This window comes from Suncus etruscus, chromosome 1, assembly GCF_024139225.1.
Source record: "Suncus etruscus isolate mSunEtr1 chromosome 1, mSunEtr1.pri.cur, whole genome shotgun sequence".
NCBI classification, from domain to species: Eukaryota; Metazoa; Chordata; class Mammalia; order Eulipotyphla; family Soricidae; genus Suncus; species Suncus etruscus.
This window is the reverse complement of record NC_064848.1, coordinates 83,740,670-83,753,922: the sequence shown is the minus strand read 5'-3', so window position 1 is coordinate 83,753,922 and position 13,253 is coordinate 83,740,670. Positions and strand designations below refer to the sequence as shown.

At 37.1% G+C, this 13,253-nt stretch overlaps 1 protein-coding gene across 1 annotated transcript in view; it reads left to right on the top strand.

The window, feature by feature from the left end:
• Positions 1-13,253, top strand: part of ECPAS (Ecm29 proteasome adaptor and scaffold) — a 136,175-nt gene that overhangs the window by 98,556 nt on the left and 24,366 nt on the right. Inside the window, 15 exon segments of the mRNA XM_049785173.1 lie at positions 1,270-1,389; positions 2,209-2,272; positions 2,896-2,898; positions 3,909-3,945; positions 3,947-3,967; positions 3,969-4,020; positions 4,329-4,381; positions 4,384-4,443; positions 4,445-4,504; positions 8,154-8,233; positions 8,961-9,066; positions 11,244-11,299; positions 12,057-12,148; positions 12,751-12,845; positions 12,847-12,966. Coding sequence (XP_049641130.1) covers positions 1,270-1,389; positions 2,209-2,272; positions 2,896-2,898; positions 3,909-3,945; positions 3,947-3,967; positions 3,969-4,020; positions 4,329-4,381; positions 4,384-4,443; positions 4,445-4,504; positions 8,154-8,233; positions 8,961-9,066; positions 11,244-11,299; positions 12,057-12,148; positions 12,751-12,845; positions 12,847-12,966 — 1,019 coding nt within the window.

Genomic DNA, 13,253 nt, shown 5'->3' with positions numbered 1-13,253 from the left:
AGGACTTACTCTCTAGCTCTGTGCTTAGGGATCATTTCTTGCAAGGATTGGGGGGGACCCTATAGGATTGAACCTTTGATCTGAGTCAGCTAAATGTAAGACAAGCATCATACCCCCCTTTACTGTGTTTAAGCCCAAATTCTTTATCTATTGAAACCATTTATTTGATTTAGTAATGTTCATCACTTATTAAACTATTTTATTATTAATCTATTATAATTTGTGAATAATATTTAATATCAATACATTTTATTAATTTGTCAATAAATTTATTTCTTATTCCACAATTATTATAATTGAATTGAATTGTATTAATTTATAATATTTATTAATATAATAAATGGTTTATTTATTGAACCAATTATTCAATTTTTTCATTAAAAATGGACCTGAGAACCTTTATAACATAAATATATTACTAGAGAATAACTTTCTTTCTTGAGTTTTGTCTTGTAACTTGATGTTTTTAAATAGTAAATCTAATTACTGTTTGACCTTAAATAGTAGATATATTTTATAAGTTTATTTGAATATGTGATCTTCGTATTGTTGTGTGTGTATGTGTGTGTGTATATATTATATTTGTGTATATATATATATTGTTTTTATTTTGCTGGTGAGGGTTTGGGTCACACCCAGCAGCACTCAGGGCTTACTCCCTAGCTTTGCACTCAGAAGTTTACCTGGCAAGGATTGTGGGACCATACTGGATGCTGGGAATCTAACCAAGGGCTCATCCAGGGTTTGGCCATGTGCAAGGCAAGCTGCCCTGCCAATGTGCTGTTGCTCTGGTCCCCTTATTGTGTATTCAAAACTTGCATGTAATTATTTCCTCTGTATGTTCTAAGGCCCTGTAGGGTTGGGTCTTCTGTGACTAGAGTTGTTACTCATTATAATTCATGCTGCTATGTCCACTGAGAATAAACTTTTTAACAAAATAGCAGATTGATCTTGTATTTTGTATCTTTACCTTGTTCTTTTTCTAGATTAATGCTACATTAATTTAAAAACATTTTTGCTTGATGGCCACAGATTTTTCTTAAAATTTTTTTGGGGCCGGAGAGATAGCATGGAGGTGAGGCGTTTGCCTTTCATGAAGGAGGTCATCAGTTCGAATCCCGGCGCCCCATATGGTCCCCTGTGCCTGCCAGGAGCAATTTCTGAGCCTGGAGCTAGGAATAACACCTGAGCACTGTTGGGTGTGACCCAAAAAACCACAAAATATAAAAATTTTTCAAAAACAACTTTTTTTTGTCTGTCGTTGCATAGAACTTAGCCAAGATGTTGCCTCAAAAGGCCTTGGATTGGTTTATGAACTAGGAAATGAGCAAGATCAACAGGAATTAGTTTCTACACTTGTAGAAACCCTCATGACTGGCAAAAGGTATGGTAAACTTGATTTGAATACTTGGGGTTTTATAACATATTGAGCACGGACAATAGAAGGAAAGCATCACTTCCTTTTTTTTTTTTTCCTGTTTATTAAGTATTTTTTCCCCTTTTTTGTGTTTCCTTTTTAGGTATTTTTTTCTAATTTACAGATTTAAAGATTGTTATGATGGGAACGGTTAATTATTTAGTGCTTACTATTCAAAACTAAAATAAGGTACTTTTTTTTGGTTTTTGGCTTTTGGGGCACACCTGATGACATGCAAAGGTTACTCCTGGCTATATGCTCAGAAATTGCCCCTGACTTGGGGGACCATATGAGGTGCCGGGGAATCGAACCGTGGTCTGTCCTAGGCTAGCACTCGCAAAGCTGTGCCACTGCCTCGGCCCTAAAATAAGCTACTTATAAGAAACTATTTAGTTTGTCCTGGCTTTGAAAGCTGAATAACATAAAAATTAAGTTTAAAATCTGGGGAAGAAGCTTACATGTTTTCATTCTAATCTGTGAAGGGGAAAAAAAGACATCATTCCTGTATTTGCTTATTATTTTATGTTGCTTGCCTGAAGGTAGTAGTTTTTAGTTTAGCATTCTTTTTTTTAGTCTGACTTTATATGGCATATTTACCTCTGTTACTATGTTTATTTCAATACATTTTCTAAAACTCCCAGCCTGTGATGATTAGTTTACTTTCATTAAATTTTGTATTTTAATAGGGAATTTGGTTTTAGTAGTTTACAGGCGAATTTTTGAATCAGTTGAGTGCTGGAGTGAAACTTTGAAGCTATTTTAAATTCTTCTTGTTTTGATTCAGAGCAAAGCATGAAAGTTCTCTGGAGAAACAGTGGTATTTCAAGGGGGAGGCCTTGGCAAAACGCCAGATGGGTAAGTATTAGACATTAGTCCTTGTGGACATCTTTAATCTGATGATAGAGGAAATTTTACTTTCACCCTCCCTAGGAAATTATGTGTGTATGGTAGGAGAAGAAAGCCTAGTGTCCTAAGTTGTATTATCTAGGAAAAAATAGATTTATGTAAGAGGGAGATTTATATGCCGGGAAATTTAAGTATCCTGGGGTCAGCCAGGAAGCAGAATAGGCTCATGGCCCATGAAGGAGCTCAAGTGCTTCTAAGACTGAAGCTAAAAATGATTTCTCAAGGGTTCTGGGAGCTGGGTTGGGGAAGGATCTTACCCAGTCCGACCTTCTTGAAAGGGCAGAGTTCTTCATTAGATCTTATAACTTACTATATCCCTCTAATTAGATCTTACACATCATGACTAACTGTGGTGGCTGGCTGCTCTCTGGGGTTGATGTGATGTTGGAAAAAAGGCATTTTTTGTTTGTTTTGTTTTGGTTTGGAACCCCTGCAATTCGTCACAGAGTTTATTCTTGGTTCTGTGCTCAGGGATCCTACCAGTGATGGAGATTGATCCTGGTAGGCCCATGTGCCAGGATAGATGTTTTATCCCCTTTAAAGTCTACCCAGCTCTTGAGGACAGCTTTCAGTCAGTGTGTTCTGAGATGTAATAGCAACACACTGCTATTTGGCATCCACTGCACCTAGTTTTCTGGCCAGAGAGACAACGTGACATGATTGTTTATATTTAGAGTGTACCAGTGGTAACATTTCAAATTAATTCCCCAGAGAACTACTGCCTTTTTCTATATTATCCTACTGAGGGCATAACTAATTACTTTTCTTCTAAATAATCACAAGCAAACACAACCAGTGTTGCCGAGCCTTGTTATGTGTGGCAATCATATAAAACCCTGCTTCCCCACTATTCTTCATGTTAGAAAGCCAGTGGGCTGTGCTGTCTTTTGTCACATTCCATTATGGAGAGAAATTTTCTCATTCCTGGCACATCTTGTAAAATTCTTGAGTTTTAAAAACAATACCTCTTAAACGAAAGAAAATTGGGGGGTACGATGGGGGAGGGTCCACATTCAGCTTGTACTCAGAGCTTACTCCTAGCTCAGGGCTCACTCCTGGCAGAAATGGGGGGGGGGGCTCTGTAATGCTGGGGTTTAAATCAGGTTAGCCACCTACAAGGCAGGCAGGTTACAAGGCAATCTTACCTGTGAATGATAAGGTGTATGAGTAAATACTGGGAAAGTTAACAGGTGTCATAAAAATGAAAAGGATCGAAGTGCCCTCGCTTAGAAAGTAGTTAGGAAGCAGAATCTTACCTTCACATGACTCGTAATGATTATGGAGAGATTTGATTCATAACATAATTACAAATTTTTTTGTGCTGCCTCCAAATGGAATGAAGACTTCATGTCTCTCGAATTGCCATGAGTGAGTTCAGGTCATTCATTAGATCTTGCCGATAAACTGAGTTTTGTGATTAATGTTTCTTCTCAGTCTATGGTATGTTAACAACTCAACACCAGAAATTTAATGAAAAATAATTTTAAACTGTTTTTTACTAATAATATTGGTACATAATTGTATTTGACTATTAAAAAAAGGAAACATGTTATTTCATATTTATTTTTGTTTGTTTCTAAGCCAGGGCCTCCTCCACTTACAAGGAGCTTTGTTCTTTGGCAAGGTGATCTTAGTCAGCCAGATTCTGGTATATAAATTTATGAATTTGGCCAACCACCATGCAATGTGGAACACTCTAGGAAGGTAAGTTGTTGTCACGGGGGCAGTTTATATATTTACTTCCTCTAAAAACCAAACCTCTTCCAGTGGCAGTAACTATTGTGAGTATTACCTGTAATGGTGTGTAAACCAGTAGTTTGTAAACCAGTAGTGCACCCAGACTACTACATAGCCGTTACTGATGGCTAAAAGTGGGGACACTCCACAAATTAGGCTTGATTTTCTCTGTTCAGGGACAAATTTGGGAGGGAGAGTTTCATTAGCAGATGTTTAGAATATTAATATTTTATTATGACATGTATTGAAGTCAACTCTTACTTTTTTTTTTTAGGGTGCTGCTTTTGCTTTAATGTAATTTGTGCTAGAGCTGGAGAACAGCCTGGCTCCCTTTCTTGCCTCAGCTAGTTCCTCGTCTTTTTCGGTATCAGTTTGATCCTAACCCTTAGCGTTCGACAGGCTATGTCGAGTATTTGGAATGCACTGGTCACCGACAAATCAATGGCAAGTATCTGGGAACTCCTTGTCTGAAATTTGTACGTGGATGTTATATCCCAGTACACATTCTTCTAGTATTTTTTTAAACAAATGTAGTTTGCTCCTTGTTGTTTTTATCAAGGTATTAAAGATGTTCATCGGCAAAATATATTGAACCCCTCAAAAATGTAAACAATCTAGGGCCAGAGAGATTACACCAGGGCTTCAAAGTTTGTGTGGTGGTCTTGGGGTGAAGAAATGAACTTAGGGATGAAGTTCCTGGACCTGGTACATAGCCCAGACACATCTTCAGTTCTTTGAGTAATCTGCTTGACTTGTCGTAGTTTTGGCTTTTATGTTTTTAAATGTGTTTCTTGAGAATCTTCCTGGTCCCTCTTCCCTTTTTATATCCTTCATTGTTACAGTGTTTGGGGTGGTGGGATGGGTTTCACATACTTGTTGCCTGTTCTATTCCAAGGTATACATGCTTGGTTGTGATGTATGCTTTGCCACACTTGGGTTATGTGAATTGCCTTGATGAAGTGGGGTGATGGCTGGGAACTAACATTATGGCCTTATTCATGCAAGGTAAATTCTTGACTTTTGAGCTACATTCCTGGGAACTATACATACCACTTTATTGTGATTATTCCCTCTTATATTTTTGGCTCAGATATAATTTAAATATGACCTGACATCTCACTTCCTTCCTTGGCTTCTTCAACTTTGATTCTGTTTCAAGATAACTTAGACTAGTCCTATGTCTAGACTAGATCTTTGTGTGTGTAACGGGATGGGGATTGGGGTGGTGAGTGTAGGGGCTGGGCCATACCTGGTAGTGCTCAGGGTTTTACTCCTGGCAGTGCTGAGCGACCATATGTGGTGTTGGGGCTCAAATCTGAGTTGGTTATGTGCAAGGCAGGTGCCTACATTCTCTACTATCTCTCTTATAAAAATGATTTTTGTTTGTTGGTTTTGTTTTTTGGAGCCACACCCGGTAGCACTCGGGTTAACTCCTGGCTCTGTGCTTAGAAATCGCTCCCTGCTCAGGGCGATCATATGGGATGCCAAGAATCAGAACCGGGGATCAAACCTGAGTCCATCCTGGGTCAACCATTGTCAAGGCTGTGCTACTACTCCAGCCCCCCTAAACCTGAAATCTTAATATTTTTTAATTGAATTAAACTTGATTATTCACGATTGAATTTCATACAATGTCAAACATCTGTCCCTTCACCCAGTGCTCCCATCACCATTGTATCCAGCTTGCATCCCACCCTCCCTCTACCACCTCTATGGCAGACCTTTTTCTTCTTTCTTTCTCTTCACTTTTTTTCTTTGTAGGCACTGTGGTTTGCAATATTGTTACTGAAGGGGGGTGTATCATGCATATCATTTTACCTCCTTTCAGTACCCAGTTCTTGTCCCAGGAGTGATGATCATTTCCCAACTATCATTGTCATAGTGGTTTCTTCTTTGCCTTAACTGCACTCACTCCCTTTCTCTTGGTGGCAAGTATCCTAACATGGGACCAGTCCTCCCTGGTCCTCATCTCTGTTACCTTGTGTGTTATTTCCATACTATCTTTTATTTTTTTATATCAGAAATGAGTGCAATCACTCTATGTCTATCCTCCACCTGACTCATTTCACTCAGCATAATATTCTCCCTATCTATCTATCTATCTATCTATCTATCTATCTATCTATCTATCTATCTATCTATCTATCTATCTATCTACTCATGTATAAACAATTTCAACACTTAAATTTTTCATTATCTCTTTAACCCCTCAAATAAATCTTAATAATAATAATTAATAAATAATAACCTTAATAATAAATAAATAATAATAAAATCTTACCCTTCTATTCTTTGTGTTCTTCCATTTATTCAACCAATGAAAAATTAGTGTCATTATTATTTTTTCTCTGTCACTCTCCACTCTTAATTGAATTCAGTATCAAATTCTGGTGATTCCTATTTCCAATTGTTTGCTCAGTTCCATCTTCCTAATTCTTAACTGGATATAACTAATTTTTTTTAAACGAATTATTATTCTTTGCCCCTTTTTTTCAGTTAATTGTTAACATTATAAGTGATTTTCAAAGTATGAAGTAAAATTGGGCCCTGGGAGATAGATAAAGTGGTAGTAGCATAATAGGTGCAAGTAAGGCCCGCCCTCAGGTCATGCTGTTGCATGGCTCTGCTAGAGGTATGGGCCTCTGTTGGCTGTCAAGCACGTATATGGAAATATAAATACAAAATTGGATTTTGACTATTGGTTTAAAACCTTCTATAACTTTATGCTTCACTTTAACAATTCTATGATCCATACCATGCCTCTTTCAGTCTCTCGACATATGTGACACTTTGTTTTTCTTCAGTTTGATACTGATTATGTTATTCCTCTTAGGCATTTTTTGAAGCTTCAGTTTGAAAGATGTAGGGTTTTAGTTTTGCTCTAGGAGACTATTTGATATTATTGAGTTGACCAGGTAAGAGTAGAGCATAGGCATAGGCTTTTAAAAAGATAAAATTTTATTTCTGTCTGAGTGAATGGTGACGCTGCAAGTATGGATGAGATCCCCATTGGGCATGTTTAGAGAATTCTCTGGAAAGAACTCAGTTGTGGGGCTGGAGAGATAGTACAGGCAGAGTAAAGTGTTTGTATGTGGCTGACTCAATTCTTGGTATCCTGTCCCTCAAGCAATGCCAGAACTAATTCCTGAATATTGAGCCAAGAGTAAGCTCTGAGCACCACTTGGTTTGTGGCACCAAACGAAAATAGAAAAGAAAATATTGTAAGTCTTTACTCTTTACGTTTTTACATATGAGTAAGAATAGTCAAAACCTCTCCTACTTAAAAAAGTAAAAGTTGAAAAACTTTTTTTTTTTTTTTTTTTTTTTTTTTGGTTTTTGGTTTTTGGGTCACACCCGGCGGTGTTCAGGGGTTACTCCTGGCTGTCTGCTCAGAAATAGCTCCCTGGCAGGCTACGGGGATCCATATGGGACACCAGGATTCGAACCAACCACCTTTGGTCCCGGATCGGCTGCTTGCAAGGCAAAACGCCGCTGTGCTATCTCTCCGGGCCCTGAAAAAACTCTTTTAAGTATCATGTTCTTTGAGTCAGTATAAAAATCTAAGCCTGCCATTGTTGTTTTATTTGTTCTAAGTTGTAATTGGATATGAAAGTAAAATAGAAGCTTAAAAGATTAAAACCTATTTCTCATTCTTGATGCTTTAGCAATTCTTTCTGTGATAGAATTAAATGGAAGATGCTAGGGATGCCAAAGACAAGGAAAGTCTCTCTCTACCTTTGAGATTTCTAGAAAGGGGGGAGGACCATTATTGTAGGGTAGGATGTACCATAAAAAGGTGCTGTGGGGATACAGGGAACTGGGTCTATCCCTGGAGCAGTTTGTGTTTGCTTAGGGTTGCAGAGGAAGGGCTTTGTTTTAAGGTCCAAATGATTGGACTTTGTTCTCATGATCAGAGATAGAGCAGAACTTACATTTTAGAATGATAACTCTGACAGCTTTTAGCAAAACAAAGTGGGAAAGAGCCATTGGCCTCAGATAGTCTCAATAACATTTACTCCATTTACATACCAGTCTAATTAAGAGAGGAATGTGATAGACCTTGCTTAATTTTTATTCCTTTTACTTTTGTTAGGTGGATAAGTATTTGAAGGAAATTCTTGAAGATTTGATTAAGAACCTTACCAGCAATATGTGGCGAGTTCGAGAATCCAGGTACCTTTTTTTCTTGGAAATAGCTAGTCAAACACGAGTAACTATTTTTCTTTCAAATGTCTAAGATTTTATACTTTGTTGCAAAACCAATAAAATTTTCTGAAAAATATTTCTGGGTTTAAGACTATTTTTGTTAACTATTTAAACTTAAGTGAAAGGGAATGCCTTTCCTAAGTTGTTTTAAGGTTTAAATTTATAGGCGTCCCAAATGATTTATATGTACTTATACATATGTAAATAATATAAATTGTTTCATATGGTCCTACAATTTAAGGACAGTATTAGGTGTAAATTTATACATATCTCTCATATATACCTTTTTGTGAATATATTTAAAAATAATATTTTAATTGAGTCACTGTGAGTATGAATAATTACATAGTTGTTTATGACTAAGTTTTAGTCATACAATGTCTAACGTCCCACTTACACAATTTTAATGTATTTACTGATTGGTGTTGTGTAAATATGTGGGCATTGTTAAGTTATAAAATGATAAAATTATAAAGAAATTTATCAGAGCTGTGGGGAAATAGACAATGAAATGACTGGAAATTACATATGCCTTTGATAAGTTTGAAGAGTCAAGGAAGAATAAGTCGTTGATGTCTTAGAAAAAGAGTGCTTCAAATAGAAATAGGGACCTAATTCTTGGAATGAATGAGGCATAGTAAAAAACCTTGAGCTTTCTTATTCATATATGTTAAATCAAACTGTTTATTTTCAGCTGTTTAGCTTTGAATGATTTATTGAGAGGAAGACCACTAGATGACCTCATTGATAAACTTCCAGAAATTTGGGAACTCTTTGTTAGAGTACAAGATGATATAAAGGTATACCAGAAATAAATGTGCATGTATTTCTAGAAAAGCCCTAACTTATTAAAATATGCATTTGTATTTCAAAATGTCATTTTTCAAATAATTTCAAGGTACTACAGTGTCTTTTCAAAGATTTATCTTGATAAGTCTGTGAATTTGTAGATAATAAATTTAAACTGAGTTGATGTTTCCCCATTTTTTTCTTTTTCTTTAAAAAATAGGTGACATCCACCTGATTTATTTTTTTTTAATAGAAATCCCATTCTGCTGATTAGGATAATTTTTTGTTTTGTTTTTGGTCTACACCTGGCGACACTCATGTGTTACCTCCTAGATATGCGCTCCAGGAAATTGCTCCTGTTCTTGGGGAATATTGGATGCTAGGGATCGAACCCAGGTTCGTCCTGGGTCAGCTGCGTGCAAGACAAACGCCTTACCACTGTGCTATTGCTCTACGTCCCCATAGGAATAAGTTTTAAGATTATAAAGAATAACTTTACTTTGATTAGTTTTTAGATATTGGATCAGTCATTCCCAAGTAATATGACTAATTGTCCTGATATTTTTCAAGCTATACATTTTTTTTAGATATTTTGGTATCTAATCATTATAATTTTTGTTTTATTAGAATTGCTAAAAAGTATTATTTATCTTCCCTTTCATTGTTGTCTGGGTCAACAAAGTTGTTTTTTTTTTGTTTTTTTGTTTTTTAAATATGGTCCCAGCCTGCCAGGGGTCACATCTTATTACAGATGGGGGCACTCTGATTGCAGTTTACTGATGGCTCTGTGTTCACTCACATACAGCACTCCTCGTGGGTCTCAGGGTGCTGGGGATTAAAGCTGAGTGAACCACACACAAGGCAAGCACCTGTGCCATCTTTCTATCAAATAATTTTTCAGTTGCAGTGTGTGCACTGGTGCTTCCTAAAGTGTGGCGTATTGAACACATTCTGATTGTATTTGCTCAGATTTGCAGTTGTGCTCACTCCTCTTTTTAGTGTACTGCCTCTGAGGGGGTCACAATACTAGATGAAGTGCTTGCATACACCTGACTATAGTGGACCCAGAAGTTGACCGTTCTAATGGTGTCCATGATCCCAGATGGCAGAAACTGCTGGGTCCTGGTGCTTTTGGGAAGTACCAGTTATCTGAACATGTAGCTTCGTGCTCTGTGGTCAGGCAGCATGTCACACTGAATTGGACCCCCAAGGATTAATTACTTTTTGTTGTTAGTTGTGATGACCCACATATTGATGTGTATGTAAGGCCTCTAGGCTACTCTGACAGTCCTTTGGTAAGCATATTGGTACCAGAGTCTTATTATTATTATAAGCTGTATGCCTTGTGCTCTCCCAAATGAAGTACACTCCCTGTCTTCTTGAAATTTTTAAGCTTGTTTCTATGTGTGTGGGGTTAGGGTTCAGGAGCTTCCAAAGTGATGGGTTGATCCTGTCATGTTTGGGAGGGTAATGTGGTAATTGGGATCACCCCTAAAACCTGCATATGCCTAACATGTATTCTAGACCTTCAGAGCTGTCTCCCTACCATACAGTCCCCCCCTAGCATATATAAAGAATATTTGTATCTAAAACATAATGTTTTCATTTTAGATAGAGAACATGTCTTCAGGTTGCCTTGGGATTGAACCTCAGGAACCTCATACTTGCCAGCAGATTCCTCTGCCACAAAGACTTTGTCCTCCAGTCCCTATTTATTAATGATTAAAAAAATTTTTTTTTACACTTGTGGAGGTGCTCAGGGGTGGTACTCCTGGCAGGTCTTGGGGGTCCATATGGGATGGAGGGAATCAACTGGGAGTCAGTCCGGGGTTGGACTGCGTGCAAGGCAAATGCCCTGCTGCTTTGCTATTTGCTGCGGCCATTATTAATGATTTTTAAAAGATTTTCAGAATCCTAACATAGGTCTTTACATACTTGCTTATATAATATATTTTTGAACTGTTAAGTTTAATAGTTACTGCTTTAAGATTCTTATACTTAGATCTAATTTTAACAAATATATGGTAATGTTTTTTGAAGGAAAGAATATGTCTAATGCAACATTTTTCTCCCTCTGCTATTGAAAGTTAGGATTTTCACTAATTATGTAAATCTGGAAGCTATAATATGCACATTTGAAGCAGATAAAAATGAAACTTAATTTGTATGATGTCATACTTTTATCTAGGAGTCTGTACGAAAAGCAGCAGAACTAGCTCTGAAGACCCTAAGCAAGGTGAGAACTCCTAATTTACACTGGGTTTGAAGTAGGGGAAGTTTTTATGGCATGACAGCAAGGTCATATGTTTTTTGTCATGTAAAAATGACACAGTTATAGTATAATTTCATAGTACAATTCAATGTTTTGCAGTGAAGAAAAAACATGAATACTTTTGTACTAGAATTACTAATACATGTATGTAGCAACACTTTATCTCTGGCTTTTTAAAATGATGAACTTTTATTATTACTCTTATTGTTTAATTATGATGAATGCAAAGTTATTCATGATTGGTTTTCAGGCACCAGTCACTTCAACTCCCAACAGTGAGACTTATCACCAGTTTGCACTTATCTACACTGTTGTCCCCAATTTCCCTCTTAACTCCCAGTCTGACTCTCTGATAGGCACTTCCGTAGATAAATTGTAGGCACTGTGGTTAATAGTACTGGTTTATGTTTTTATTTGTGTTTTTTTGTTTTTTGGGCCACACCCGGTGACACTCAGAGGTTACTCCTGATTATGCACTCAGAAATTGCTCCTGGCTTGGGGTACCATATGGGACACCGCAGTCTGTCCCAGGCTAATGCATAAAAGGCAAACGCCCCACCTCTTGGGCCACTGCTCTTTAGAGTGTTTAAAAAGCAGAGAATCTGTGATTTTCCCCCTGCCCCCCACCCACTTATAGGAAATAGGAAATATTGTATCAGGTGACTGACTTACTGCATGAGAAGCCAGTTTTACTAATTTTTGTTTTCTTTGCACACAAGGTTTTGTGTGAAAAATGTGTGATCCTGCCAAAGGAGCGGCTGGACAGAGAACCATCGCTGTCCTTCTGCCTTGCCTTTTAGACAAAGGAATGATGAGTCCCAGTGACGGAAGTTCAGTCGAGCCCTCAGGTGTGAATCTGCTGATGAATGAGTGAATTTATTACCTTGGTTTCTAGTTAAGCACTAAAAATTTGATGTTTGATTCTTGAAATATTGGAATAAAGGAGAATCAGGAGGCAACTCACAGAGCATCTTACAAAAAGTTTTGAATCAGAACATTTTTACAAAAAGAGTCTCACAAGAATCTAATTCCAATAAATTGTCTCACTAAAATAATTGTGAAATGATAGGGGAATTTAGATATTAGATACATGAAAAATATTTCTAGTTTTGAAGAGGTACTTTGATTATGAAATAGAGACCTTAGTGATTCACACTGATAATAGTTATGGAAAATGTTCCATAGTAATACAAACAGGAAAAAATGTACGTTCTTTGTTATGGATGGGTAGGAAGTGAGACAAAATTAAACAAAGATTGCTAAATTGTCCAACTGGATAGAGAATACATTACAGAGTTTCATTTTGTAATTCTTTTCTTTTGCATTGACACATAGAAAACCCAGTTCTGTAACAGAACTATTAAATTATTAAAATGGGCAATTGAAGAACATTCTTATGATTAGATTTGTAGAACTTTTTTAGTTCAAAGGGCCCAGGTTCTTTTAACATAAGTACCCTAGTATTATTTTCTATGTGTCTGTAGCATTAATACTCTTGTGAAGATCAGCAAAAGTGCCAGGAGCCATGTTGAAAACCACATTGCCCCCAAAACTCATCCCAGCTCTTCTGGAATCCTTGAGTGTATTGGAACCTCAAGTTCTCAATTATTTGAGCCTTCGAGCTACAGAGCAAGAAAAGGTAAGTTTTCACCATCTTTTTTGGGCCACACAGTCATTTTGGACCCTGGCAGTGGTGTATTCATGCATTAAAATATAACAATAAGGTTATTTTGATTTTTTTTTTTTTTTTTTTTGGTTTTTGGTTTTGGTTTTTGGTTTTTTGGGTCACACCCGGCAGCATTCAGGGATTACTCCTGGCTCTATGCTCAGAAATTGCTCCTGGCAGGCTCGGGGGACCATATGGGATGCCAGGTTTCGAACCACCATCCTTCTGCATCTAAGGCAAATGCCTTACCGCTGTGCTAT